We start from the raw sequence: 25,204 nt of genomic DNA, 5'->3' as shown, positions 1-25,204 counted from the left end.
ACCGTCGCTAAGTTCCGTGCCCCCGGATCTGCCCTTATATATAATAAAGAATTAGTTAAACTAACGAGGGCTAGTTTTACTATTTACTACCCTCGACTTTTTATACTATTCGTACGATTTAGTACGCTCTTTTTTAGAGTAGTTACTTAACTAATATTTATCCTTTTTATAAATATAGTATTACCTCTTTTATTACCCTACCCATAAGTTAAATCTCTACCTATTTAACGAATCTGGGCCTCCTTATTAGCGATTACTATATCTAGCCTTTTTTTATTTTTATTATACGTTCGATCGACCTAATATTATTAATAAGGGCTATTATATATTTAAAAATAGGTTTAGCGCGGCATTCTTATCTTAATATTAAAACTAAATCTTAGCCTCGAGTAGAGCGTCTCGTAGTCTTCGGGTACTTAGTATAAGGTTATTTTTATTTTTAATATACGCTAAACTATAGTATAGAGATATCCGACTTTCTGCTTATTTATCCCCTTATTTAGCTAGGTTTTCGCTAGCTTATTAATTCGATTAATAAGCTCTTCGAGGATCTCTACTCGCAATTTACCCTCTATTATCCTAGCTATAAATATAAAAGAAATTGCTTATAGCTTAGATAGGAGCTCTAGGTTCTTATCGTAAGTCTCGAAGCGGCTTCGGATTACGTTAATTATACTAAAAAAGTCGTTTTAATCGAGATTACGCACTGCTTTATAATAATAATTAGAGGCTTTATTTATAAGTATAACATTAATTACTAAATAATACTAGTATTCCCTAATTCTAACTTTTTCGTAATAATTATAAAATATCGTTAGGGTTTTTTATAAGACCTTATACTTCCCCCTAGAGTATAATTTCTCTTTTAGGAAGATCTTTTTAAGGTTTATAAATTACCTCGTATTTATTATTAGATTTTCGGTATCTATATGCGATCCCTATATCGCTACGTACTATTAGTAACTTTAGGTCGTCTACTTCCTTTCTTATTAGCCGATCGGTATTAAATTTCGTATTAGTAGCGGTAACGAGTTATAGATCGAAATAGGTAGAATTATTAATTATCGTACTTCTAGTACTATATTTTGCCCCGGTATATCCTTTTATAATAATAGATTTCCGTTAGTAATTATAGGGAGGAAATCTAGGTCGTTTACCCTTTTTTTAAATTCGTTAAAGCGATTATACGCTCTATCGACCTATACTTAGTTCTATAATACGAATTCCTCTTTTATAATTATTGCTATTAATATTTTATATAGCTCTCGTAATTATAATTACGTTAGTAATACCCCTCGCCTATAAAAGAATTTATTAACTAATTTTATAATTCCTAAGCTTACGCTCGCGAACTATTCGTTTAGCTAGTAACTAAGGTCGTCTATAATCTTATAGAATAGGGGTTACCCCTATAGCCCCTTTTTCTTATAGACCTTAGTTAAATAGATTAATACTACATTAATTTACTTACTATTAGGCTGATCTGCGATTTTATATATCTACGTCCCCTAATAATCCGGGTTAATATTTACCTATTTATAAGGGATTAGGATTCTATTTAAGATCGGGTTTCGTCCTCTTTTTCCTTACCCTAACTTACTAAGGGGCGTGCTCTAGCTTATACCTATATTAGCGGTTATTAACGTATTTAATCTTAATAAGGATATATCTAATCCGCGCGCTAATTATAATAAATCCGTGCTTTTACTACCTAACGAATTTATCGGGGTCTAAGAAATTCCCGCTTCCTCTTACCGTCTTACTATTACTCTCGTTTTTATTATTTTTAGTAATTACTACTACCTTTTTAAATCGCTAGCTATCGTACTTATTAAGATCCTCTTTTTCGTTTAGTATAAAAGGGTAGGTTTTAGTAATTCTTTTTTATAATAGTAGTGGTAGACGTTTATATTATTATAAGAAGATATAGTAATTAGTCTCGGGATCTTTACTAGTTACCGATTTCTACTATCCCGTATATTTCTAGCTTCTTAAGCCTCGTACTCTTTATAATCTCTAAATAGCTTCTTTCCTTAACCTACCTCTTTTAGAGTAGTATTCCGTAAGAATAGTTAAAAATAGACGCCGGGCGGCTCGTAAAAGAGCTATATAAGCTATTAAGAACTATATAGGCCGTTAAGTACGGTTAACGAAGTTAAGCCCTCCTTCTCGTAAAATCGTAGATTCTAAGGACTTACTAAAAATGCTTACTTATTACTCGTACGTAGTGGGGTTAAATACTTTAGAGATCTTATTTTTTATAGCCTCTCGGTACCTTATTTTATATCTTTTAAGTAGTCTTTTTCGTAGCTTAATTATAGTTAGGTAATTATTACTTACTAGCGATCCCTTTTATTACTTAGTTAATTTCTCGAAATTAGTAATCTTGTGCTAAGAGCTAGTATAAAAAAAAGCCCTTAAGCGGCCCTTTAAAAAATTCTTTTCTTTTCCCCTTAGATCCTCGTCTTTTTAGCCTTTTCTTAGGCTAATAGTAACTTTGATAAGAGGTCGCAGGACTACTTTAGAATAGCCGCCTTTTTCTTAAGTTAATTTTTAAAATCCGTAATACTCTTAACTCGATATTATTAAGACCTCTAAATCCCCTCCTCCCTCGTTAAACCGTCCCCTATATTTTATTCCTAAATAATACCTAGGGGGTAGTTAAGGGAACTATGAGGAGGTTATTTAGATCGCGGGCTTAAAGTCGTATTTATAAAATCCTCGTAATAATAGACTTTTCTATATACTATAAATCTCTTAACTTAATAACTCCTATAGGGTTACCTTCGTTACTAAGTAAAAATGTCTATATTTAGAGATCCCCTTTTTTAATCTCGCGGTACTCTTTTATACCGTATTATTAAGCTCGTTCGTTATGCTAATTAATTAAGTAAGTAGTTATTACGTAGGTATTTCTTTTTACTAATTTAACTAGTTAATTTCTAATCGTAGGCCGGCTATAAAAAAGTCGTTTAGTAAAAAAGCTACTTAGGGCGATAATAAAAGGCTAGTCGCTTAAGCAGTTCTATTAATTAACGTATTTTAACGTAGTAAACGTCGACCTCTCGTAAGTAGTAAAGGGCTATAATTACTTAATTCTATACGGTATTTAAGAATCGCCTCCTTTTTCGTTTACTTTTATAAGGTTAATTAGTACGAATCTCCTATCCCGTATAGTATTAAGAGGTTATCCTTTTTATATAATAAGATACCTTACTAATTTATAATAATAAAATTTAATTATTAATTAGTATTAGTATCCCTATTCTAGGGTAGTTAGTTCGAACCGTAGTTAACGAAGAGATTAATTAAACTATATAAATATCTACGTAGGTATAAAAAGGAGGTTCTAACTATAGGTTAGGCTAGCTACGATAATTGTAAATAGGGCCCCTAATTAGCCCCTGCGCAGTCGGCTGGATGCCGCGGTCGAATTGGACTTCTAATCCGATACCAGAGACAAAACTTGTTCACGTCCTGCCGCAAAATTTGGTCCAGTATCTCTACGAGGAGCGCCAAAAGGTCGTGGTGGGGTTGGAAGCATTGCAGACGGAATGGGCTTACTTGACGAAGCAGGAGATTTGCTCGGTGGGCATGGGCGGTGAAGCTCTGCGCGTAAATCCTGCCGTTTCCGAAAGGCAAGCATTCGAGGACAAGCATTGGCCTCTGGATGACTGTCCGCACGAGGAATGTCAAGGAACTTGTTATCTCAGCAGCGTGGCGGATAGAATCAAGAAGTGGTGGGTGCAGCATGGGCCAAGTCTGTGACGCTCCTGGCCAGTTCACTTACGTGAATTCCGTAGTACGTCTAAAAGAAGGCACAAAGAAGGGAAAGTACCTGGAGTGCAACTCTAGAATTGGTGCGTCCAACGGAACTTCCTGAGCTCTTGTCACTCTGACGAAGTCTGCGAGATGCGAAGCGCGTATGTGAAAAAAACTTCTCAGCACAAAATTTAGGTATTGACCAAATCCACCTTCTACAATCAACAACACAGTCAGGGCACGAGTTTGTTAACTCTCAACCCTTCTTGGAGAGGAAAGGTTAGCTTGATACTAGACTCTATGTGGCTCCATGTCCCCGCGTCTAGGTGGTTCGTGACCCAACTGTCGAGCTCGGGACGCTTTGCATATAAGAGTTCAAACAGTCTGGTAATTCTGTTCTGCTGCAGAGCCCCCATTGAGTTTCTTGGCATGCGCTGTGCGGCAGTCTGTGGATTAGAACGGGCGAGGCGGATTTTGCCTTTCTAGCTCTAAGACCCCAACCTTTCGGATCGCGGTGTTGTCCGCCATTGGGGAGAAGTCTGTTACATGACTCAGATCTGCCTTCTATTGGACCAGTAGAGAAGCTGACCAGACCGGAGTTGCGTGCACAGTGAGATGGGTAAATTGGTTGCAGAAGCCGCGCCGAATCATAAGTGTCAAAGCGGCACTCCCAGCTGAAAGTTGGACGGCAAGGCAGTCCATCGATTCAACCGCTCATCAGATGACGGCATTGTTCAACAGCTCCTGCGATCCATTATTTTGGGGAGTCCGGTACGTACTCAATAGCTGCAATTCTTGTTCCTTCTTTTTTTCCTTTTTTCTTTTCTCAAAAACAAGAAGCGTTTTCGAAAGCAAAGAAGGGGACGAAGCCAAGTTGATAATCATTCCAACAAATAGCCAAGGAATATGAGAAAAAACCTAAGGCTGATAAGCAAACCAAGCAACAGGACCCATTTAGAAATTGGCAGACACTCGGCAGAGGCCGTTGTCGTGGAAATAACGGCGTGGCATTCGGGGGGATAGTCTGCACATGGTACGCAAGATGGCATATCCATAATTTATCTGGTGGGTTGAGAGATGGGCAGGGAATCCATGACATCAGCCCTCGCAGGAAGGTTGACTTCGTTGGGGTATGAGGGAGATTCCCCTCTGTCTCGCACCTCAGATCGACCTTGATCTGGCTTCGCCTTCTCACCTGTGCCACCGCACCCAAGGAGCCCTCCGGCTTCGACTAAAGGAGGAAAGACTGAGGTCATCCCGAGGTCTACCGTGCTTCATGTTCCCAGCTAGGACCAGGTTCCGAAAACTTGTGTTCCCACGTGCCGTGTTCGCTTGCGAAATATCAACCCCAAATGCAGCACCTGGGCAGGTTTCTGGAACCGCTATTGGGGATTTGATTGGCTTCCAAGGTATACTTGGCCGACACCCTAGATCGACAGCGCATGGACTCAGGAGACGGCACTCATTTCGGAGGTCCAACTCCTCGACGCAAGTACGCGACAATTTACCGTCGGCAAGGAGACAAAATAGCCATCGCCAAGCTTGGGGCGCATGTTTGTCATGACTTGAGCTGGCCCGGGTTCCGCCTTGTTTATGGGGCTCACCAGAGCAGAGAAAGGTTGTGGGTGCAACCACCTCTGAAAGCTCACCTGTTTCAGCGGCCCAGACGAGCAAGATCTGGGCTGTCATAAACTTGGCTTTGAGGTTGTTTGCTTCCCGAGACGGGGATGGCTAGACGACGTGGCAACCCCTTGGCGGTATGACGGCGGGGAACAGTCGTAGTCGCGTAGCTTATTCGCTTCCTTATCCCTCCCTGGTATTATTGTAAGTCGGCTCACGCAAATGGCATGGATGAGCTACTGGCTTCTGACGGCACTTGGCCGCTTGGCGGCCGTCTTTATTAGGTGGACGGAAGGGGCTGCCGCTAATTTTCCATTCACGAATCTCCCTACAAAGATTCTCACACTCAATCATCACAGCGTATCGACGTTTGTCGATGACAGGTCGCAGTTGGAGCCCCGTTGGGGCTCGTCGGAGGGGACTGAAGTCGTTCACCGCGCGGATGACACTTCGGTTCCTGGTAATTGCTTCCATCGTCGCCATGTATCATTTGTTGGACCTTAATTTCCGCTATCGAGAGGACATGAAAGTCAAGTATCTCCCGACAAAGTTCGCACCCCTTGCGGATCACGACGAGGCAATACTTTCAAGCACCGGATGGGAAGCCAATCCCGATACCACAAGTGCTGCACGTGGCATCTTACTGGACAACCGGCGCCATTGGAAGAAGCTTGGAAAAGGCAGAGAGGGTGAAACATTCACGTTTAACGATACTGTCATCAAAGTCTACAATGAGGAAACCAGTCCTTTTCGAAATTGCATTCAAGGAAAAGACGCGTCTGCGAGAAGATGGCCCACAGAGATCCCTGCGAGTCTGATCATGGGCGGACACGATGACGGCTCGACATTGATGGACGATGAGCGATACAGAGAACACTTCGTCCCTGTCCAAGACTACTTCTTAGCTGCCACGGAACCGTCAGGGGCTCCAAAGTGGCACCTCGTCTCGCCGTTTCTCAAGTCAGGCACCCTTAAAAACCTGGCAAAGAAGTTGCGTAGGTCTGGCGACCGACACTCGTATCGTGAGCTTGATCAAATGTTTAGACCATCTTTCGAGTCTCTTCTCTCAGCACTCGATAGCTTACACATGACGCACGACCTGTGTCACGACGACGTCAAGCTAGACAACATCTTCGTAACATCCGAGCACGATCCTAGAAAGTGGAAATTCGGCGACCTCGGCAACGCCCGCGAGCCCGATCACCCATATCACTACACGCCGCTGTGGACTGCGGACACGCCTCAGCTTCGCGACTGTCGCGCCAACGATGCGCTGCGCCTGACGAAGGTGTACTTCCAATTCCTTCGCGCCTCGAGCGGGAACCCCGACGCGTTTGATGAAGCTTTGATCGGCGGCGTTGATACACTGAGCAGATTCTACTGGGTGGTTGCCCGCTCCCCGATGCCAGTCTCGGCGGCGCAAGTTTGGCAGCTCTCGGCTGTTTACCCACCCCAAATGGTTGGTGAGAAGACGCCGTGGATGACGATGCAGCCTGCGCAAGTTGACTTTTCCCGCGGCTGGGCGCCAACGACCGAGGCCTTCCTTGGTTGGAAGGGGTCCTTGAGAAGTGCCGTGAAAAAGGAGCTGAGGGTTGGAGCCAAGGAGAGCATGGGTAGACTTTTCGGGTTGACCAGATTGTTGGGAATCCCAGTCAAAGCTTGTCAGGCTGCCTAAGACCTCGAAATTGAATCTCATTAACCGTCTAAAGAGTTGAAGTAGGCTTTGCGTCAAAATGGACGCCGGAGTCTAGAGTAGATACCCGTTATCGAAGAGAACAAAGATCGACTGAATGCACAATTCCTTTCCTCCATTGAACCTGAAGCAGCAGAATGCTGTCTACATTCAAGGCTGCCGTGATAGAGTAACACTGTCTCAATTCAGTGCTAGCAAGACACTTGTCAATTTCCGACCAAATGTTGAGGGCCGTCCTCTCAGGCATGCTGATTGGTATACCTCGTTCTAGAAGTGAATGGCCCACCTTTCTTTGTAAAGCTTTGGAAAAAGCTTTGGAAAGGTCGGCCGAAATGACTGAAAACAGTACCATGTTGAACCTGGGCGAATCATCAGTAAACGTAACCTCTCAATCTAATCTACATGCACTCCTAGTGCTTAGTCCCATCAATAGATGTTGGACCCGGGGCCTGGGCCCGTGAAACCTTTCAGTGTAAGTAGACGGATGGATGGGCTCCCTTTCCCCACCTTGCTTTCTGGTTTGGGCGAGCTCGGCCGACGACGACTGAAGTATTCGACGACCCATTTGGTCTCTCTCACGAAGCCGAGTTTCGCAATACTATAAAATGAGCCTCTAATCTTCCAGGAGGACTGAAACTTGCTACTGGAAGCCACGACTTCATGGCTCTCTCAATTTAGATGAGCCACGGTGATCTCGCATAACTTTCGGATACCGTACCAAGCACAGACACGAAGGCACAGCTTGACGACATCACAATGTCTTCCTTAGGCGACCAAAAGAAAACACCGCTCGATGCTATCGTCCAGGGCAGCACCATGCAAGCAATGCCTACGTTCTCCGACGTTTCCGACAAGCGCGCCTTCATGCTGGATCACATGGCACATGCCTTCCACGTATTTGCGCGCAGAGGCTACAGCGAGGGAATGGCCGGGCATATTTCCGTTCGGGATCCAGAGTTCCCCGACAGATTTTGGCTCAATCCGTAAGAAGACTCTTCCACTGGATTATCAAGATATGATTGCAAGGCTGATCTATCTTCATAGCCTCGGCGTTCACTTTGCGTTGCTAACCCCTGGCGACATGGCGTTGGTGAACGAACAGGGAGAAGTCATTGGAGGAAACAAATCGCGTCCAGTGAACGCGGCAGGGTTCCTCATTCACTCTGCGATCCACAGAGCCCGTCCTGATGTTGTTGCCGCGTGCCACTGTCACACTAGGTTCGGAAAAGCTTGGTCGGCATTTGGACGCCCCTTTGAGATGTTAAATGGAGACGCCGCTATGTTTTATGGAGATGCTCAAGCTGTGCTAACCAGCTATGGTGGCCTGGTCTTTGAAGAAAGCTTGAGTGATCCTGTGGCATCGGCATTGGGTCTAAATGGGAGAGGGTTGATCATGCAGAACCACGGCTTGCTCACCGTCGGCCAGAGTGTTGACGAGGCCGCTTATCTCTTCACACTGATGGAACGTTGTTGTGAGATACAGCTACTAGTCGAAGCGGCTGCAAAGGACGGCCTCGAGAAGAAATGCATCGATGATGCAACAGCCAAGCACACTTTCGAGACAAGTAGCGATTCGGTAAGTGATAGTACTCTCCTAGAAAGCCAAATGATTATTTAATGACTCTTTGCACTAGGATTCGCTGTACTGCGAGTTTCAGCCGGAGATCCAGAACGAGACATTATTGCGAAGCCTCAAATCTGGATCAGAGAGTCACGGAAAGTAAATGAATAGATCGAATACTGAGAAGGAAGTATGACATAAGCGCATGGAAACGAAGAGCCTAGGTCTTGAGAATATGTATTACGACAAAATGAGACACGTATTTGATGATCTCATCACTTCTCTCCAGCTTTGATCGAACGTGTCCAACCCCATCCTTGATTTCCACACGCAAGGAAGAAACTCCGATGCAGCTCTAAAGTTACCAGTGCCGCTCTTTCGGGCAATTCGTGAGAGAAATTGAGCTATCTTTTGTCTCGAAGAGGCTCCTTCAGCTTCACATCCAGCGATAAAGGCAGCCCAGCACACCCCCGCTACAGCCAAGTTGCCGCGCTCTTCAGCATCTCTCTCGTAATCGAGAAGATGCCTCAACGCTTTCTCGACAAGATGCTGAACTGAAGTTGGGTTGACATGACGAACTTCTCGATAGAAGTATATCTCCACTGCTGCATAAATTGCTTCTCTCGCATTATCGAAGGCAGCTTCTTGCTGATCTTCGACATCTTGCCTCTGATGTGGGGCATTTGTGGCGTGCCCTTCGAAAGTCCATGCGCAAAGGTCATGCTCTAGTGTTCGAATGGTGTCAACGATTCCAGGAGTCTCAAGTCCGGTCGAAGCATCGCTAAGAACGCGTATCAGATGGGTTGTACGTGATATGAGACTGACAAGAGACTCGGGTAGTCCGAAAATACCCTCAAAGGTTGTGGTCGTACACAGATTTTGTTGAGCCTCCTGAGTGTTTGGAACATTCGTGGTGTACGAATTCAAATGTCTGGGATCGTGGTTCTTCACGAAAACTCTACTTCTTAAAGATGGAAACTTGGCGTCGAAATGTGCATTTGGGGGTTCATCGATATATGAATCTGGTAGCCGTAAACTAGCACTGGTGCAGTGGGCGGGTGTCTTCATCTCTGGGTAAATATGTGTTGTCTCCTCAAAGACTCGGGTATATTGAAGCATGTTGCGGAGAACTTTTGCCTCTCGGCTTTGAAGGGGTTCGACCGCACATGGCTCTTCCATAAGGCGCTCGGCTGCGAGGAGGAATGCCCTGGCTTCGTTGAACTTGCCGCTCATGACCTTGATTACGTTAGTCTCAGCACAAAGGGTAGTGGAAGTTCAAAACACACTGATATTGTGTTCATACTCATCGTCGCCATCACAAACTCGTTCAATTGGCTCGGCCACAAGTCTTCTGCACAAGGCAATCTACCGAGCGATAATTGTGCCCTAGCAGTTTGAGAAAACCCGGCGGCTGCAAGACCCCAGAAACCGGCGACCTCCTCGTTGGTATTAGAGGAGGCCTCTAGGTTGTATGCACAGACCGATAAGATTCCATACAGCAAAGATGTTTTTACGGGATCTGTACTGCCCCAGATGCTTATCTCTGATACAGCCTGCAAGGCGCTGGGCAGGTGCAGAAATTTCCAGGGTGGACAGCGGTTGCGCTTTGGAGTAAAAGAATCCAGCATGTTTGATTTGTAGTGGTCAAGTAAGAAGAACGTCGTTTCCGGTAGGGAGCTGGTAAAAGTCTTTGGACCTGTCAGAATCAAGTCGAAATCATGTACCAAAGGGAAGGCTCCGGCGTTGACTATTGCAGCGACTCCAGGTGAAGGTACGACCGAGCCGGGAAGCAACTCTTGGAGAGAATCATTGGTTTCGGAGTCCAAGACAAGTAACTCGCTCAACTTCTCGGTTGTATCTGACTGTAGCGTAGTGTGGCCAATGTCCTGGCCAGTGACTATAGCTTCTTCCACTGTGACTCTGTAAGCCGGTGATAATCAAGGAAGCCACTAGCGAGGAATAATTCGTGGCTCTTAATGACTACCCCTTATAGGAAGACGCACCATGATCGAGGAGTCTGGCGTCTGAACTCATATTGAAGTCGAAGTCCTTGGGCGTCTGAAACCCATTATTTAACTGAGTATCCTTAGGAACAATAACAGAGAAGGCTCCAATAGAGGACGTCATGGGATTTTCTTCATTGGATATCACTTCGAGTTGATGGCAAATCATATCGACTTCGATCCGATTTCTTGTTTTTTGAATGAGCTCGGATGTGGCAATTAGTTCCTCAACTAATTAATATTAGCTCATTTCTCACGTGGTGACAATAATGACATATGCTGGTAGAGATGGCTTGATATTGAATAATCGCATTGGTACTATGTAGAGCCTGGATTAGAGAAGAAACAAACATCCGATTTTACCTTATATAGATGATGAGCCAGGCATTTCTACGCACCTGTAAAGTAATTTTGTCTGTTTCGATCCGAAATTTTCTCCTATAGCGAGCTTATGTTCTAAGGTGAGATATTACTTCCTACACTGGGCTAATTAGGTTCTAGCTAAGTCAGCATCCTTTTAGAGATCACCCTTTGGTATATTAATCCTAGACGAGTGCACGCTAAGTAAGTAGGAAGACCTGCGTCATAGCGCACCTTTCTTCTCCAATATGTTAAGCATTTTGCTATTACGTTATAATAACCGAACAAAATTAGGTCCTAAAATAACATAACATTATCGAATGTTCCGAAGATAATAGGAAGACTTTCTACCTATTACTAGCTTAAACTAATATAGTTTAGCGGGAGATTGTGGGTAACTCATACGGAAATAACTTATCGGATACTAAATCCGAAATTAGTTATTAAAAGAATAAGGTACCTTTATTCAATTTATTTAAACAAACTAATTCAAGGGACTAATAATTCATAAATATAGGATAAGAGGATTAGTCTTAGGGTAGTTACTTTCGAATAGCAACCCGGACTTCTTTAGTAATTAGCTAATTAGTAAGTACGTAACGAAAGCTCTGGGTATCTTTAAGTTCTTCAAGCTGCCACTAGCCGTTTAATATTTTAGATCTAAAACTACTTTTACTAAGACAGAGTTAAGATTTTAAGGCTAACGAAAGCTAAGGAGCACAAGCCTCCTCTACTAAGGCGGTTCCTTTAGCCAGGGCTGCTTATCGTATAAAAAGTACATTTAGGTAATTTAGAAGTATGCCACATAGTAAAATATTCCATTAAGTACTAGAGGGCGTTAATACTTACATAAGTACTTTTAAAAAGGGTAAAAACAAATCGCGTAATAATCTAAATCTTTTCCCTCCTAATCGTTTAAATAGCTTTATAATAAAAATAACTAGAGAAAGACTAGAGACGGTTATATTACTAGCAATTAGCTCGTGATATAGTAATAAGTTCACAACCCTATCCGGAGAAGCTAACTTATAAGTATATAATCGTACGAAGGGTCTTAGACGCTTTTATAGCCCTATAATTATACTATAGATATCTATAAATTATCGCTCGCTAGCTACAAGTCTTTACTTAACTAAGGTTTTATAAGTACCTATAGAGCTACTTTATATTACCTCTACCTAGCCTTATAAAAATTATCGCCCTATGAAACTACCCTACCGAAGGCTAGGCTCTACTTATTAAGCTCGGGAAAACCTTATCATAAGTCATTCGTATCACGTTTAAAAGCGGCTAGGTAGAAGCTACTACAAATTAGAGGTCACTTACTATTTAAGGTTTAATTAAAGCTCTTTAAATACCTTATTTTCTACTCGAGTAGCTATATATACGATAATCCGTACTTAGAATGGGCTTAATAATCACATAGACCTTAGTAGTTAGTAACATTATAAATCATTAAACTAAGCGCTCGTTAATTTAGGGTAATCTACTATTGCGCATGCAAATTAGCTAATTCTAATACGTAAAAGTCGTGGTAATAAAAATAACAATTAATTCCTCTCAGAAATAGCTATAAACAGAGAAGATAATATACCGCTAGTCTAAGTACAAGGAAGATAAAAAATAGTCGTAAGATAGGGTTTCGGAGATAGAGGTATATAAATATATACTCCCGAGACTTACGAACAATAGGGGCCCTATCGCTAGTTCGTTCTATTCTTTATAAATTAATAAAAACTATTAGTTATTAAAAAACTCTCTCCAGAGCTAGTCTACGGAGGGTCCTAAGGCATTAACGCTAACGTCAAATAGAAGTACGATTACTATTATAAAAAAGTAAGTACACTATATAATAACTTAGAGATTTTACCTCTAACAGGTAAAAACCTTAGCGTTACCGTCATAATAAGGGTCTACGTTTAATATTTTAAGTACTTATTTATACTAAATAATACCTACAGAAATAATTTAGTCTTAGTATTAGACTTAATGCGGGTCTATAGGGCTATAATAAGTATCGTTTATAACTCGCGTTTATAATCGTTTTAATCTTCTTTGCGGGTATAGTATAAAAGGGGCTACTAAGGATAGCTAGTAAAGCTTTACTACGCTACGCTACTTATAATAGAGTCCTAGGTAATAAACCTAGCTAGATTATTATCTTTCTTCCTTATAATATTAAAACTCTAGCTACGAGGAAAGAAGGGCTTTTAAATAACTAGACATTATATTAATAGAGCTAGGTCGTACGAGAAAAAGTAGCTAGCTAATGGCCTATTATAACTAGCTAACGCAAAGGTTACTAATCGTATCGATTACTACTAACGCCCTACGCCTAGTTAGGGTCTAAGCTATTAACGTTCCGGGAACCTAGCTATAGCGAGTCTAATAATAAGGAGGATCGTAAGCTAGGTAGGTTTTTTACTACGCTTAGAGCACTAAGTAATAATAACAATCTAGGCTCGTAAGTAGTTAAGGTTAAATATTAAGAAGCACGGGTAAAGGGAGAATATTTACTAAAAACTAGGGGAGTCGAAGACTTACGCAGATTATATAATTTCTTAGGGATCGCTGGCCCGCTATATACTATCTATCCTATAACACGGACCTAATTATCAATAAGAACTTAGAAGCGATATAAAGCAAGGCCTATAAATAGCCTAGGAAATTAAATAGCCGAGGCATTTCTACGTCTTTTAAAACGTCTCTTCGTATATATTTTTATAAGTTTTTTATATACCGCTATGTTTTCGATTAAACGGACGAAGGCTCGTATAATATAATACCGCCGCATTACTAGCATACTCCGTATTATCGCCTTTAATATAAAACGCTTTAGCTTCCTAAGAAGAAGCTTTAAGGATTAGGGGCCTACTATGCATAGAATTATAAAGAGAGCTTTAGAAAGAGGGGCTAGGCAAAGAGCGCCTATCCTTACTCAATATAGAACTAAAATCGGTTACTCTCTAATACCTTAGCCGACTTACTATAGACGTCTTAAATACTATTTAGCCTAATTTCTCGACCTTTTTTTTTTTGTTTTTTTTTTTTTATTAGCGGCGCAACTACTTATTAACTAGTACTATTTCTTACTGTTTATATTAATAAGCGATATAAAAGGACTTATCTAGTCCGTAATAACATACTACCCTAGCTACCTATATTAATTCGCGTTCGGGGTTCGTTCTCTTATAAGATTAAGGTATCTATTCGTACTAATTTAGAGCAAAATCCGCTTCTTCTTATACACTATAATAGTAGATATCCTAAGTAACGTTATAATCGTCTACTTATTAGCTACGAACGAGACTAAGTATCTCTTATTATAGCTAGGGGAAACCTAAGTTAATAGGCACTAGGAACTAGGAACCCGAAGTAACCGAAATGCCTATCCTTAAAAACCCCTAATGCCGCTAAACCCTAAGACGTAATATATTAGATTACTTAAAACTAAGTACCTAGTCTAAGCTAAGGCACCCTTCGCTCTAGCCGTAGCAGAAGATATCTATAAATTTAGATAGCCACAAGGGTAGTATTTAAAAATACAAGTTAGAGTAATAATAGTTTAAATATATAATTTACCGTTCTTTTACTTAATATCCAAAACCGCCCCGATTCTCTCGAGCCTATCTCCTCTAGGTATTATCAGGCCGTTAAAAAAGTTAGTCTACTATTAATAGGGTCTAGTTTTATAGTTTACTAAAGCCGAGAAAGTTCGACTACCGGCTACTATATCTATCGGATTAGAAGTCTAATTCGACCGCGGTATATAGCCGACTGCGCAGGGGCTAATTAGGGGCCCTATTTACGATTATCGTAGCTAGCCCAACCTACGGTTAGAACCTCCTTTTTATACCTACTACGCAAATATTTATATAGTTTAATTAATCTCTTTATTAACTACGGTTCGAACTAACTACCCTATAATAGGGATACTAATACTAATTAGTAGTTAAATTTTACTATCGTAGATCGGTAAGGTATTTTACTACGCAAAAGAGATAACCTCTTAATACTATATAAAATAGGAGATTCGTACTAATTAACCTTATAAAAATAAATAAAAAAGGGGGCGATTCTTAAATACCGCACGGAATTAAGTAATCGTAGCCCTTTACTACCTACGAGAGGTCGATATTTACTATATTAAACTACGTTAATTAACGGAACCGCTTAAGTAATTAGCCTTTTACTATCGCCCCGAGTAGCTTTTTTACTAAACGATTTTTCCGCGGCCGGCCTACGATTAAAAATTAACTAGTTAAATTAATAAAAATATAGTATAAAAGAGTACCGCGCGATTAAAAAAGGGGATTTCTAAACGTAAATATTCTTACTTAGCGGCGAAGGTAACCCTATAGGAGTTATTAAGCTAAGAGATCTATAGTATATAAGAAAGTCTATTACTACGAGGATCTTATAAGTACGACCTTAAGCCCGCGATCTAAATAACCTCCTTATAGCTCCCTTAACTACCCCCCGGGTATTACTTAGGAATATAATATAGGGGACGGTTTAACGAGAGAAGAGGGGATTTAGAGGTCTTAATAATATTAAGCTAAGAGTATTATAGATCTCGGAGATTAATTTAAAAAGAAAGCGGCTACTCTAAAGTAGTCCTACGACCTCTTACTAAAGTTATTATTAGCCTAAAAAAAGGCTAAAAAGACGAGGATCTAAGGAGAAAAGAAAAGAATCCTCTAGAGGGCCGCTAAAGGGCTTCTTTTTTATTATTAGTATCCTTATTATAGGGTAGTTAGTTCGAACCGTAGTTAACGAAGAGATTAATTAAACTATATAAATATCTGCGTAGGTATAAAAAAGAAGTTCTAACCGTAAGTTAGGCTAGCTACGATAATCGTAAATAGGGCCCCTAATTAGCCCCTGCGTAGTCGGCTATATACCGCGATCGAATTAGACTTCTAATCCGATACTAACTTTCTTTTATTTTTATTAATTTAACCGCTACGGTTAGAAGTATAATTTAACCTCGGGCCCGTTTACTAAGTCGTCTCTTTTTCCCCCTTTTTTTTACTCTTTTTATATAACCTATCCCTCTATTTGTACGGTAACTTTTTTATTACTTATAAATTACTCTAATCCTTTATTTAGTACTGCTTTTATAAAAGCGTTTACGAGGTTATTTTTATTATTAATCTAACGGATCTCGAGTATCTCGCGCTTTTCGTACGATTACCTAAGGGCTATAATATCGATTATAAGCCTCTTTTCCTTCGTCGTTCTTAATTTAACGAGGTATTTATATAGCGAGTAAGAATTAGTATAGATAACTATTAGAATAGGTAAAAGGCTAATTCGATTAGTAATTTTCCTTAGTGTTATTAAAATTATATAAGAGAGGTTAACGCCGTTAACTATATTATAGACCTCTAATACTAATATATTTCTCGTTACTCGCTTATTTTTAAATAACAAGTAGTAGATTATATTACCGTATATAGTAAACTCGCTCTTACTTATACTCTCGTTAGCTAAGATAATAATATACCCTAATTACGAAGTGAGGTCGTTATTATTTATAAATAACTTATTAACGAAGACGTAGAGCTTACTAATTATAAGGTTAATTAGGTAGTAAACGAGACCTCGATCGAGATTTATCTATTACTACTTAAGCTACTTATTAAGTACCTCGACGTCTCGTTTAGTTAGATCTATAGCCTACGCTACCCTAGCGTAGTTAAAAGTTACTTTAGGCTAATAAATACTTATAATATATACCCCTCGCGCGAGCTTAGCCTTATACTATTTCTTAACGTCGGTTACGTTTAGATCGACGAGGTTAATTTTCTTACCCTACCCCTTTTATTAAAAAACGACGTTTTTTTTTTTAATTATAAGAATCCCGCTATTAAATACTAGGGGGGTATTTATTATAAGGACCTCTTTTAGCTTTATTATAAAGCCCGCTTTTTAGAGCTCCTTATCCTTTTTTTTTATAAAGTTAATATCGGATAGGCTTAATATATCGTCGGTCTATATTCTAACGATCCTAAATTAGTTACTTTTATACTTTACGATTAGTAAGCACGGGTCGTACGTAGAAGTAATTATTAATAGTTAATTAATATAAAAATCGTAGTAAGTAGCCTACTAATAGGTACCCGATTCTACGAGCCTATATAGTAGCTTAAGTACTTTAATAATCGTGCCTTTTGGGTATTTACTAGCTATTTCCTTCGGTAGATAGGCTAGGATTTTCTTTATAAGCTCTATGGCCGATTAGGTATAGGCCTAGGTAATATTACGGCTTTAAATCTCGTATCCCTTTTTCCGTAGCGATACTATTAGTACTATTATTAATTATTAGCTATAGCGCTATATAGTAGGCGATTATATAAGTAGTATCGCTTTTTTAACGTCGCCGTACCCCTAAATTACGTATTTAGACTTCTCGTACGGCTAGGGTGTTCTTTTCCCTTTAATCTTACGAACTATTCGTAATTTAAATATGCGGAGGTTTATATATTTTTCTAGGTCGTATAAGATAAATCGATAGACCCCTCGATTACAAAAAGTATTTGTTTTAATAAGATCTAATCCCTTATACGGCTTTTTAGTAATTATAATTATGCCTTTTTTACGTAGTTTAATTACTAGCTCGAAATCGGCTTTCTCTTTTACTATATAAAAAGTCTTAATTACTTCGTTATTAGTAATAAATTGCCGCGTTAGGGCTTGCTATCGTAGTCTTTTACGACGTCTCGCTAGTAGTATTAGTGCCCTTTTAATAATTTCCTTTTCCTCGTCGTTTATTAATATTATTACGACGATTTTGTTAAGGATGATCTTTTATACCTCTACTACGGGTTATATAGTTTCCCCTAGCTCTTTTTCTTTTTATAAGTTAGAAATTACCTCGTTAGGATCTATATAGTACGGTCTAACTACTATAATTAATATTTCGAGTAGCTAGTCGCGATCTCTTACGATTATATAAGAGCGCTCGTTAATAAAAATTAACTTATATAGCCTAGCCTATTATTAAGTAATTTTGTGCTATACTCGTATATCTAAATTTAGTAATATATTTAGATTATCCCCTATATCGGGCCTATTACGTATAGTAATTACCTCGTTAACTTACCTTTTTATACTTATTTTGCGCAGTGCCCGTATTACTTTTTTAATTACTTAGGCTCGTTAGCTTATGCCTAGCGACGGTAACGAGGCTAAGGTCGTTCTTAAATATACTCTAAATATTAATAGCGTTAATATAAGTCCGTTAGGCCCTATAGTATCGTTATAATATTTAAGTACTATCTAGAGGCATTCGTTATCAGTAAAATCCGGATTTTCCTTTTTAATAATTCTAAACGCCCTTTTTAATTACTAATATGCCCTTTTTACTTTTTTAATACTATAGTACGCTTTAACGGGTACGACTTTTAGCTATATACTATAGGCCGTCGTATTATCCCTAAATTTTACTAACTTAAAGCTAGTACTAGCATCGGTTCTAATACCGTCTAGCGGTCCCTAGTATATATTAATCTAGCTTTTTCGTAGGGCTACTTATACTATCTTTACTTATAGATCCCGGAGGAATTGCCCTATTTAAAAAGATATAGCTACGTTAATTATATATAGTACTAGCCGACTATTTAAATAGAAAATATTAACGACTATTTCTTAGTTAAAGTTAAGCTTATTACGCAATTTAAACTTAAATCTGCGTAGGCTCTGCGTATTTATTTAGTATTAATAATATACTTTCGTTAACTACTTTAGCGCCCCTATTTCGATATTATTATTACTTAATTACTTTAAGAGGTTACATAGCCTCGTAACCGACGGGTACCTAAATCTCTAATATAGTTTTCTAAGCTCACTTTCCGTTAAATAATTAATCAACTTCGTATTATTAATAAGCTTTATAAACGCATACCCCCATCGTCGTTTAACTATTTCGAAATGCTTATTACTAGAGATTCTATTCTTTGTATTATCGAATATAATACCTAGTCGATCTATATCTTTTAGATATAGGAGAAATAGGGTATTAACGAGTAAAATATAGAAAGTTATCGTTCCGAAGTATGTCTCTATTTTTATTATACTTAGGGCGACGACTTCCTTACTTAGGCCGAAACTAATCTTCGTAATACCCGCTGTCGACGTATTAAGTATTACTAGCGCGATCTTTTATAGTACTTAGAATTGCCCTTTTTTTCTAGTTAACTATTACGATGCCCTAGTATTTAGGATAATTTTATAAAAATCGTCTGGGCCGTACCCTTCGCTCGTATAAAATACTTATATAAGCTTAGTATTCGAGGGATCTAAGTAATATAAAAAGGACCCCTCTAGCTACCCCTAGATTTGCTTAGTACTATATTCTTTTTCTTTAAATATCGAGAGAGATAGCGTTTTTTCCTTAATTATTAAGAGAATAGGCTTCGGCCCTATTAAATTCGCCCTTTTAGCTACCTCTATATCCGTTATCTAAGGGACCTTCCCTTACTATTTATAGATAAAAGCCTACTTATTAAAAGCTTTTACTACTTTCTATTTATTTAGCTTCGTATATCTTCCGGAGGCTAACGGGGCAAAAAAAGAGTAGTTAATATCGTCAATTTCGTTATAATCTAATTCGTTAGTATAGGGGGTAAGATCTTTTTTATTTTCCGAATCTCTTATAGGGGGTATATGCTTTAGGCCGTTACTTTAACTACTATTACTAAGTCCCGTACCCCCGGATTTACCCTTATATATAACGAGGAATTAGTTAAACCGACGAGGGCTAGTTTTACTATTTATTACCCTCGACTTTTTATACTATTCGTATAATTTAATACGCTCTTCTTTAGAGTAGTTACTTAACTAATATCTATCTTTTTTATAAATATAATATTACTTTTTCTATTACCCTACCCGTAAGTTAAATCTCTACTTATTTAACGAATCTGGGCCTCTTTATTAATAATTACCGTATTTAGCCTCTTTTCCCTTTTTATTATACGTTTAATTAACTTAGTATTATTAATAAGGGCCGTTATATACTTAGAAATAGGTTTAGCGCGGCATTCTCGCTTTAATATTAAAGCTAGATCTTAGCCTCGAGTAAAGCGTCTCGTAGTCTTTAGGTACTTAGTATAAGGTAATTTTTACTTTTAATATACGCTAAACTACGGTATAAAAATATCTAACTTTCCGCTCGTTTATCCTCTTATTTAGCTAGGTTTTCGCTAGCTTATTAATTCGATTAATAAGCTCTTTAAGGATCTCTATTTACGATTTACCTTCTATTATCCTAGTTATAAATATATAAAAAATCGCTCGTAGCTTAGATAGGAGCTCTAAGTTCTTATCGTAAGTCTCGAAGCGGCTTCGGATTGCGTTAATTATACTAAAAAAGTCGTTTTAATTAAAATTATATACCGCTTCGTAGTAGTAATCAGAGGCTTTGCCTATGAGTACGATATTAATTACTAAATAGTATTAATATTCCCTAATTCCGACTTTTTTATAATAATCGTAAAATATCGTTAGGGTTTTTTATAAGACCTTATACTTCCCCCTAGAGTATAATTTCTCTTTTAAAAAGATCTTTTTAAAGTTTATAAATTACTTCGTATTTATTATTAGATTTTCGGTATTTATATACGATCCCTATGTCGCTACGTACTATTAGTAACTTCGGGTCGTTTACCTCCTTTCTTATTAACCGATCGGCGCCGAATTTTATATTAGTAGCGGTAACGAGTTATAGATCGAAATAGGCAGAATTATTAATTATTATATTTTTAGTACTATATTTTGCCCCAGTATATCCTTTTATAACGACAGATTTCCGTTAGTAATTATAGGGAGGAAATCTAGGTCGTTTACCCTTTTTTTAAATTCGTTAAAATAATTATACGCTCTATTAACCTATACTTAGTTCTATAGTACGAATTCCTCCTCTATAATTATCGCTACTAATATTTCGTATAGTTCTTACGATTATAATTGCGCTAGTAATACCCCTCGCCCGTAGAGGAATTTATTAACTACTTTCGTAATTCCTAAGCTTGCGCTTGCGAACTATTTGTCTAGCTAATAGCTAAGGTCGTTTACGATCTTATAAAATAGGGGTTATCCCTATAGCCCCTTTTTTTTTATAAACCTTAGTTAAATAGATTAATACCGCGTCTATTTATTCGCCGTTAAGCTAATCCGCGATTTTATATATTTACGTCCCTTAATAATCCGGGTTAATATTTACTTATTTATAAGGGATTAGGATTCTATTTAGGATCGGGTTTCGTTCTCTTCTTTTTTACCCTAACTCGCTAAGGGTTATACTCTAGCTTATACTCGTATTAGTAATCGCTAGCGTATTTAATCTTAACGGGGATATATCTAATCTGCGCGCTAGTTATAATAAATCCGTGCTTTTACTACTTAACGAATTTATTAAAGTCTAAGAGATTCCTATTTCTTCTCGCCGTTTTACTATTACTCTTATTTTTATTATTTCTAACGATTACTACTACCTTTCTAAGTCGCTAGCTATCGTACTTACTAAGATCCTCTTTTTTATTTAGTATAAAAAAGTAGGTTTTAGTAGTTCCTTTTTATAATAGTAGCGGTAGACGTTTATATTACTATAAGAAAATATAGTAATTAGTCTCGGGATCTTTACTAGTTACTAATTTCCGCTATCCCGTATACTTCTAGCCTCCTAAGCCTCGTGCTCTTTATAATCTCTAAATAGCTTCCTTCCTCGACCTACCTCTTTTAAAGCGGTATTTTATAAGAATAGTTAAAAGTAGACGCTAGGTAGCTCGTAGAGGAGCTATATAGGCTATTAAGAACCGTATAGGCCGTTAAGTACGGTTAACGAAGTTAAGCCCTCTTTTTCGTAAGATCGTATATTTTAAAAACTTACTAAAAATGCCTACTTATTACTCGTACGCAATAGGGTTAGATACCTTAGAGATCTTGTTTTTTATAGCCTCTCGGTACCCTATTTTATATCTTTTAGGTAGTCTTTTTTATAGTTTAATTATAGTTAGGTAATTATTGCTTACTAGCGATCCCTTTTATTACTTAGTTAATTTTTAATTACGGGCCGGCTATAGAAAAGTCGTTTAGTAAAAAAGCTACTCGGGGCAATAGTAAAAGGCTAATTACTTAAGCGGTTTTATTAATTAATATAGTTTAACGTAGTAAACGTCGACCTCTTATAAGTAGTAAAGGGCTACGATTACTCAATTCCGTACAGTATTTGAAAATCGCCTCCTTTTTTATCTACTTCCGTAAGGTTAATTAATACGAATCTCTTATCCCGTGCGGTATTAAGAGGTCGTCTTTTCTACGTAGTAAAATACCTTACCGATCTATAATAATAGAATTTAACTACTAATTAATATTAATATCCCTATTATAAAGTAGTTAGTTCGAACCGTAGTTAACGAAAAGATTAATTAAACTATATAAATATTTACGTAGGTATAAAAAGGAAGTTCTAACCGTAAGTTAGGCTAGCTACGATAATCGTAAATAGGGCCCCTAATTAGCCCCTGCGCAGTCGGCTATATACCGCGGTCGAATTAGACTTCTAATCCGATATTTATTTTAGCTCCCGGCACGAGATTACTAATTTTAAGAAATTAACTAAGGAAGCTATTTAGAGATTATAAAGAGTACGAGGCTTAGGAGGCTAGAAGTATACGGGATAGTAGAAATTAGTAATTAATAAAGATCCCGAGACTAATTATTATATTTTTTTATAGTAATATAAACGTCTACTGCTACTATTATTAAAAAGAACTACTAAAACCTACCCTTTTTTACTAAACGAAAAGGAAGATCTTAATAAGTACAATAGTTAGCGATCTAAAAAGGTAATAGTAATTACTAAAAATAGTAAAAACGAGAGTAGTAATAAAATAGCGAGAGAAAGTGGGAATCTCTTAAACCCCGATAAATTCGTTAAGTAGCGAAAGTACGGATTTATTACGATTAGTACGTAAATTAGATATATCCTCGTTAAGATTAAATATATTAATAATTACTAATATAAGTATAAGCTAAAGCACGACCCTTAGCGAGTTAGGGTAAGGAAAGAGAGGACGAAACCCGATCCTAAATAGAATCCTAATCCCTTATAAATAGGTAAATATTAACCCGGACTATTAGGGGACGTAGATATATAGAATCGTAGATTAGCTTAACGGTAAGTAAATTAATATAGTATTAATTTATTTAACTAAGGTCTATAAGAAAAAGGGGCTATAGGGGTAACCCCTATTTTATAAGATTATAAACGACCTTAGTTACTAGCTAAACGAATAGTTCGCGAGCGCAAGCCTAGGAATTATAAAAATAGTTAATAAATTCTTTTACGGGCGAGGGGTATTACTAGCGTAATTATAATCGTAAGAGCTATATAAAATACTAATAGCGATAATTATAAAAGAGGAATTCGTACTATAGAACTAAGTATAGGTCGATAGAGCGTATAATCGCTTTAACGAATTTAGAAAAAGGGTAAACGACTTAAATTTCCTCCCTATAATTACTAACGGAAATCTATCGTTATAAAAGGATATACTAGGGCAAAATATAGTACTAGAAGTACGATAATCGATAATTCTATTTATTTCGATCTATAACTTATTACCGTTACTAATACGAAATTCGGCGCTAATTAGCTAATAAAAAAGGAAGTAGACGACCCGAAGTTATTAATAATACGTAGCGACGTAGGGATCGTATATAAATACCGAAAATCTAGTAGCGAATACGAGGTAATTTATAGGCCTTAAAAAGATCTTCCTAAAAGAGAAATTATACTCTAAGGGGAAGTATAAGGTCTTATAAAAAACCCTAACGATGTTTTATAATTATTACGAAAAAGTCGGAATTAGGGAATATTAGTACTATTTAGTAATTAATATCGTACTCGTAGGTAAAGCCTCTAATTATTATTATAAAGCGGTACGTAATTTTAATTAAAACGACTTTCTTAGTATAATTAACGTAATCCGAAGCCGCTTCGAGACTTATAATAAGAACCTAGAGCTCCTATTTAAGCTACGAGCGATTTCTTTTATATTTATAGCTAGGATAATAGAGGGTAAATTGCGAGTAAAGATCCTTAAAGAGCTTATCGATCGAATTAATAAGCTAGCGAAAACCTAACTAAATAAGGGGATAAACGAGCGGAAAGTTAGATATTTTTATACTATAGTTTAGCGTATACTAGAGGTAAAAATAACCCTATACTAGGTACTTAAAGACTACGAGACGCTCTATTTAAGGCTAAGATCTAGTTTTAATATTAAAATAAGAATACCGTACTAAACCTATTTCTAAGTATACGACGGCCCTTATTAATAATATTAGGTCGATCGAACGTATAATAAAAAGGAAAAAGAGGCTAAATATAGTAATCGCTAGTAAAGAGGCCTAGATTTATTAAATAGGTAGAGATTTAACTTATGGGTAGGGTAATAGAAGAAGTAATATTATATTCATAAAAAGGATAGATATTAGTTAAGTAACTACTCTAAGGAAGAGCGTATTAAATCGTATAAATAGTATAAAAAGTCGAGGGTAGTAAACGGCAAAACTAGCCCTCGTCGGTTTAACTAATTCTTTATTATATATAAGGGTAGATCCGGGGGTACGGAACCTAGCGACGGTAGCTAAAGTAGTAGCCTAAAGTATATACCCCCTATAGGAGATTCGGAAGATAAGGAAGATCTTACCCCCTATATTAACGAATTAGATTATAATAAAATTAACGATATTAACTACTCTTTTTTCGCCCCGTTAGCTTTTAGAGGATATACGAGGCTAAACGAATAGAGGGTAGTAAAAGCTCTTAATAAGTAGGCTTTTATTTATAAATAGTAAGAAAAGGTCCCTTAGATAATAAATACGGAGGCGGCTAAAAGGGCGAATCTAATAGGGCCAAAGCCTATTTTTTTAATAATTAAAGAGAAGACGCTATTTCTCTTAATATCTAAAGAAAAGGAATATAATACTAAGTAAATCTAGGGGTAGTTAAAGGGGTCCTTTTTATATTACCTAGATCCTTTAAATACTAAGCTCGTATAGGTATTCTATGCGAGCAAAAGGTACGGCCTAAAGGATTTCTATAGGATTATCCTAGATACTAGGGTATTATAATAATTAACTAGAGGAAAAGGGTAATTCTAAGTACTATAAAAGATCGTACTAATAACGCTT

The 25,204-nt window shown here is 37.9% G+C and overlaps 4 protein-coding genes across 4 annotated transcripts; 3 read left to right on the top strand and 1 right to left on the bottom strand.

Moving 5' to 3' along the window:
* Nucleotides 1–3,420: 3,420 nt before the first annotated feature.
* CLUP02_12022 (uncharacterized protein) lies at nt 3,421–3,768 on the top strand (the record flags this gene model as incomplete). The annotated part of the gene is made up of 1 exon (XM_049290987.1): nt 3,421–3,768. The coding sequence occupies one exon, from the start codon at nt 3,421–3,423 to the stop codon at nt 3,766–3,768; it is 348 nt and encodes a 115-aa protein (XP_049148132.1).
* A 1,990-nt stretch (nt 3,769–5,758) lies between these two features.
* CLUP02_12021 (uncharacterized protein) lies at nt 5,759–7,057 on the top strand (the record flags this gene model as incomplete). The annotated part of the gene is made up of 1 exon (XM_049290986.1): nt 5,759–7,057. The coding sequence occupies one exon, from the start codon at nt 5,759–5,761 to the stop codon at nt 7,055–7,057; it is 1,299 nt and encodes a 432-aa protein (XP_049148131.1).
* A 774-nt stretch (nt 7,058–7,831) lies between these two features.
* Nucleotides 7,832–8,799, top strand: CLUP02_12020 (class II aldolase/adducin domain-containing protein; the record flags this gene model as incomplete). The annotated part of the gene is made up of 3 exons (XM_049290985.1): nt 7,832–8,058; nt 8,120–8,651; nt 8,710–8,799. 3 exons carry the CDS (start codon nt 7,832–7,834, stop codon nt 8,797–8,799), a joined length of 849 nt encoding a protein of 282 aa, XP_049148130.1.
* A 57-nt stretch (nt 8,800–8,856) lies between these two features.
* Nucleotides 8,857–11,258, bottom strand: CLUP02_12019 (uncharacterized protein; the record flags this gene model as incomplete). Its single annotated transcript, XM_049290984.1, has 6 exons — nt 8,857–8,925; nt 8,967–9,872; nt 9,923–10,548; nt 10,640–10,827; nt 10,897–10,957; nt 11,234–11,258. 6 exons carry the CDS (start codon nt 11,256–11,258, stop codon nt 8,857–8,859), a joined length of 1,875 nt encoding a protein of 624 aa, XP_049148129.1.
* Between the last annotated feature and the right edge of the window lie 13,946 nt (nt 11,259–25,204).

The sequence above is a fragment of the Colletotrichum lupini genome, chromosome 6 (genome assembly GCF_023278565.1).
Source record: "Colletotrichum lupini chromosome 6, complete sequence".
NCBI lineage: Eukaryota > Fungi > Ascomycota > Sordariomycetes > Glomerellales > Glomerellaceae > Colletotrichum > Colletotrichum lupini.
Note: the sequence above shows the minus strand (reverse complement) of the source record. Positions and strands in the feature narration are given on the sequence as shown.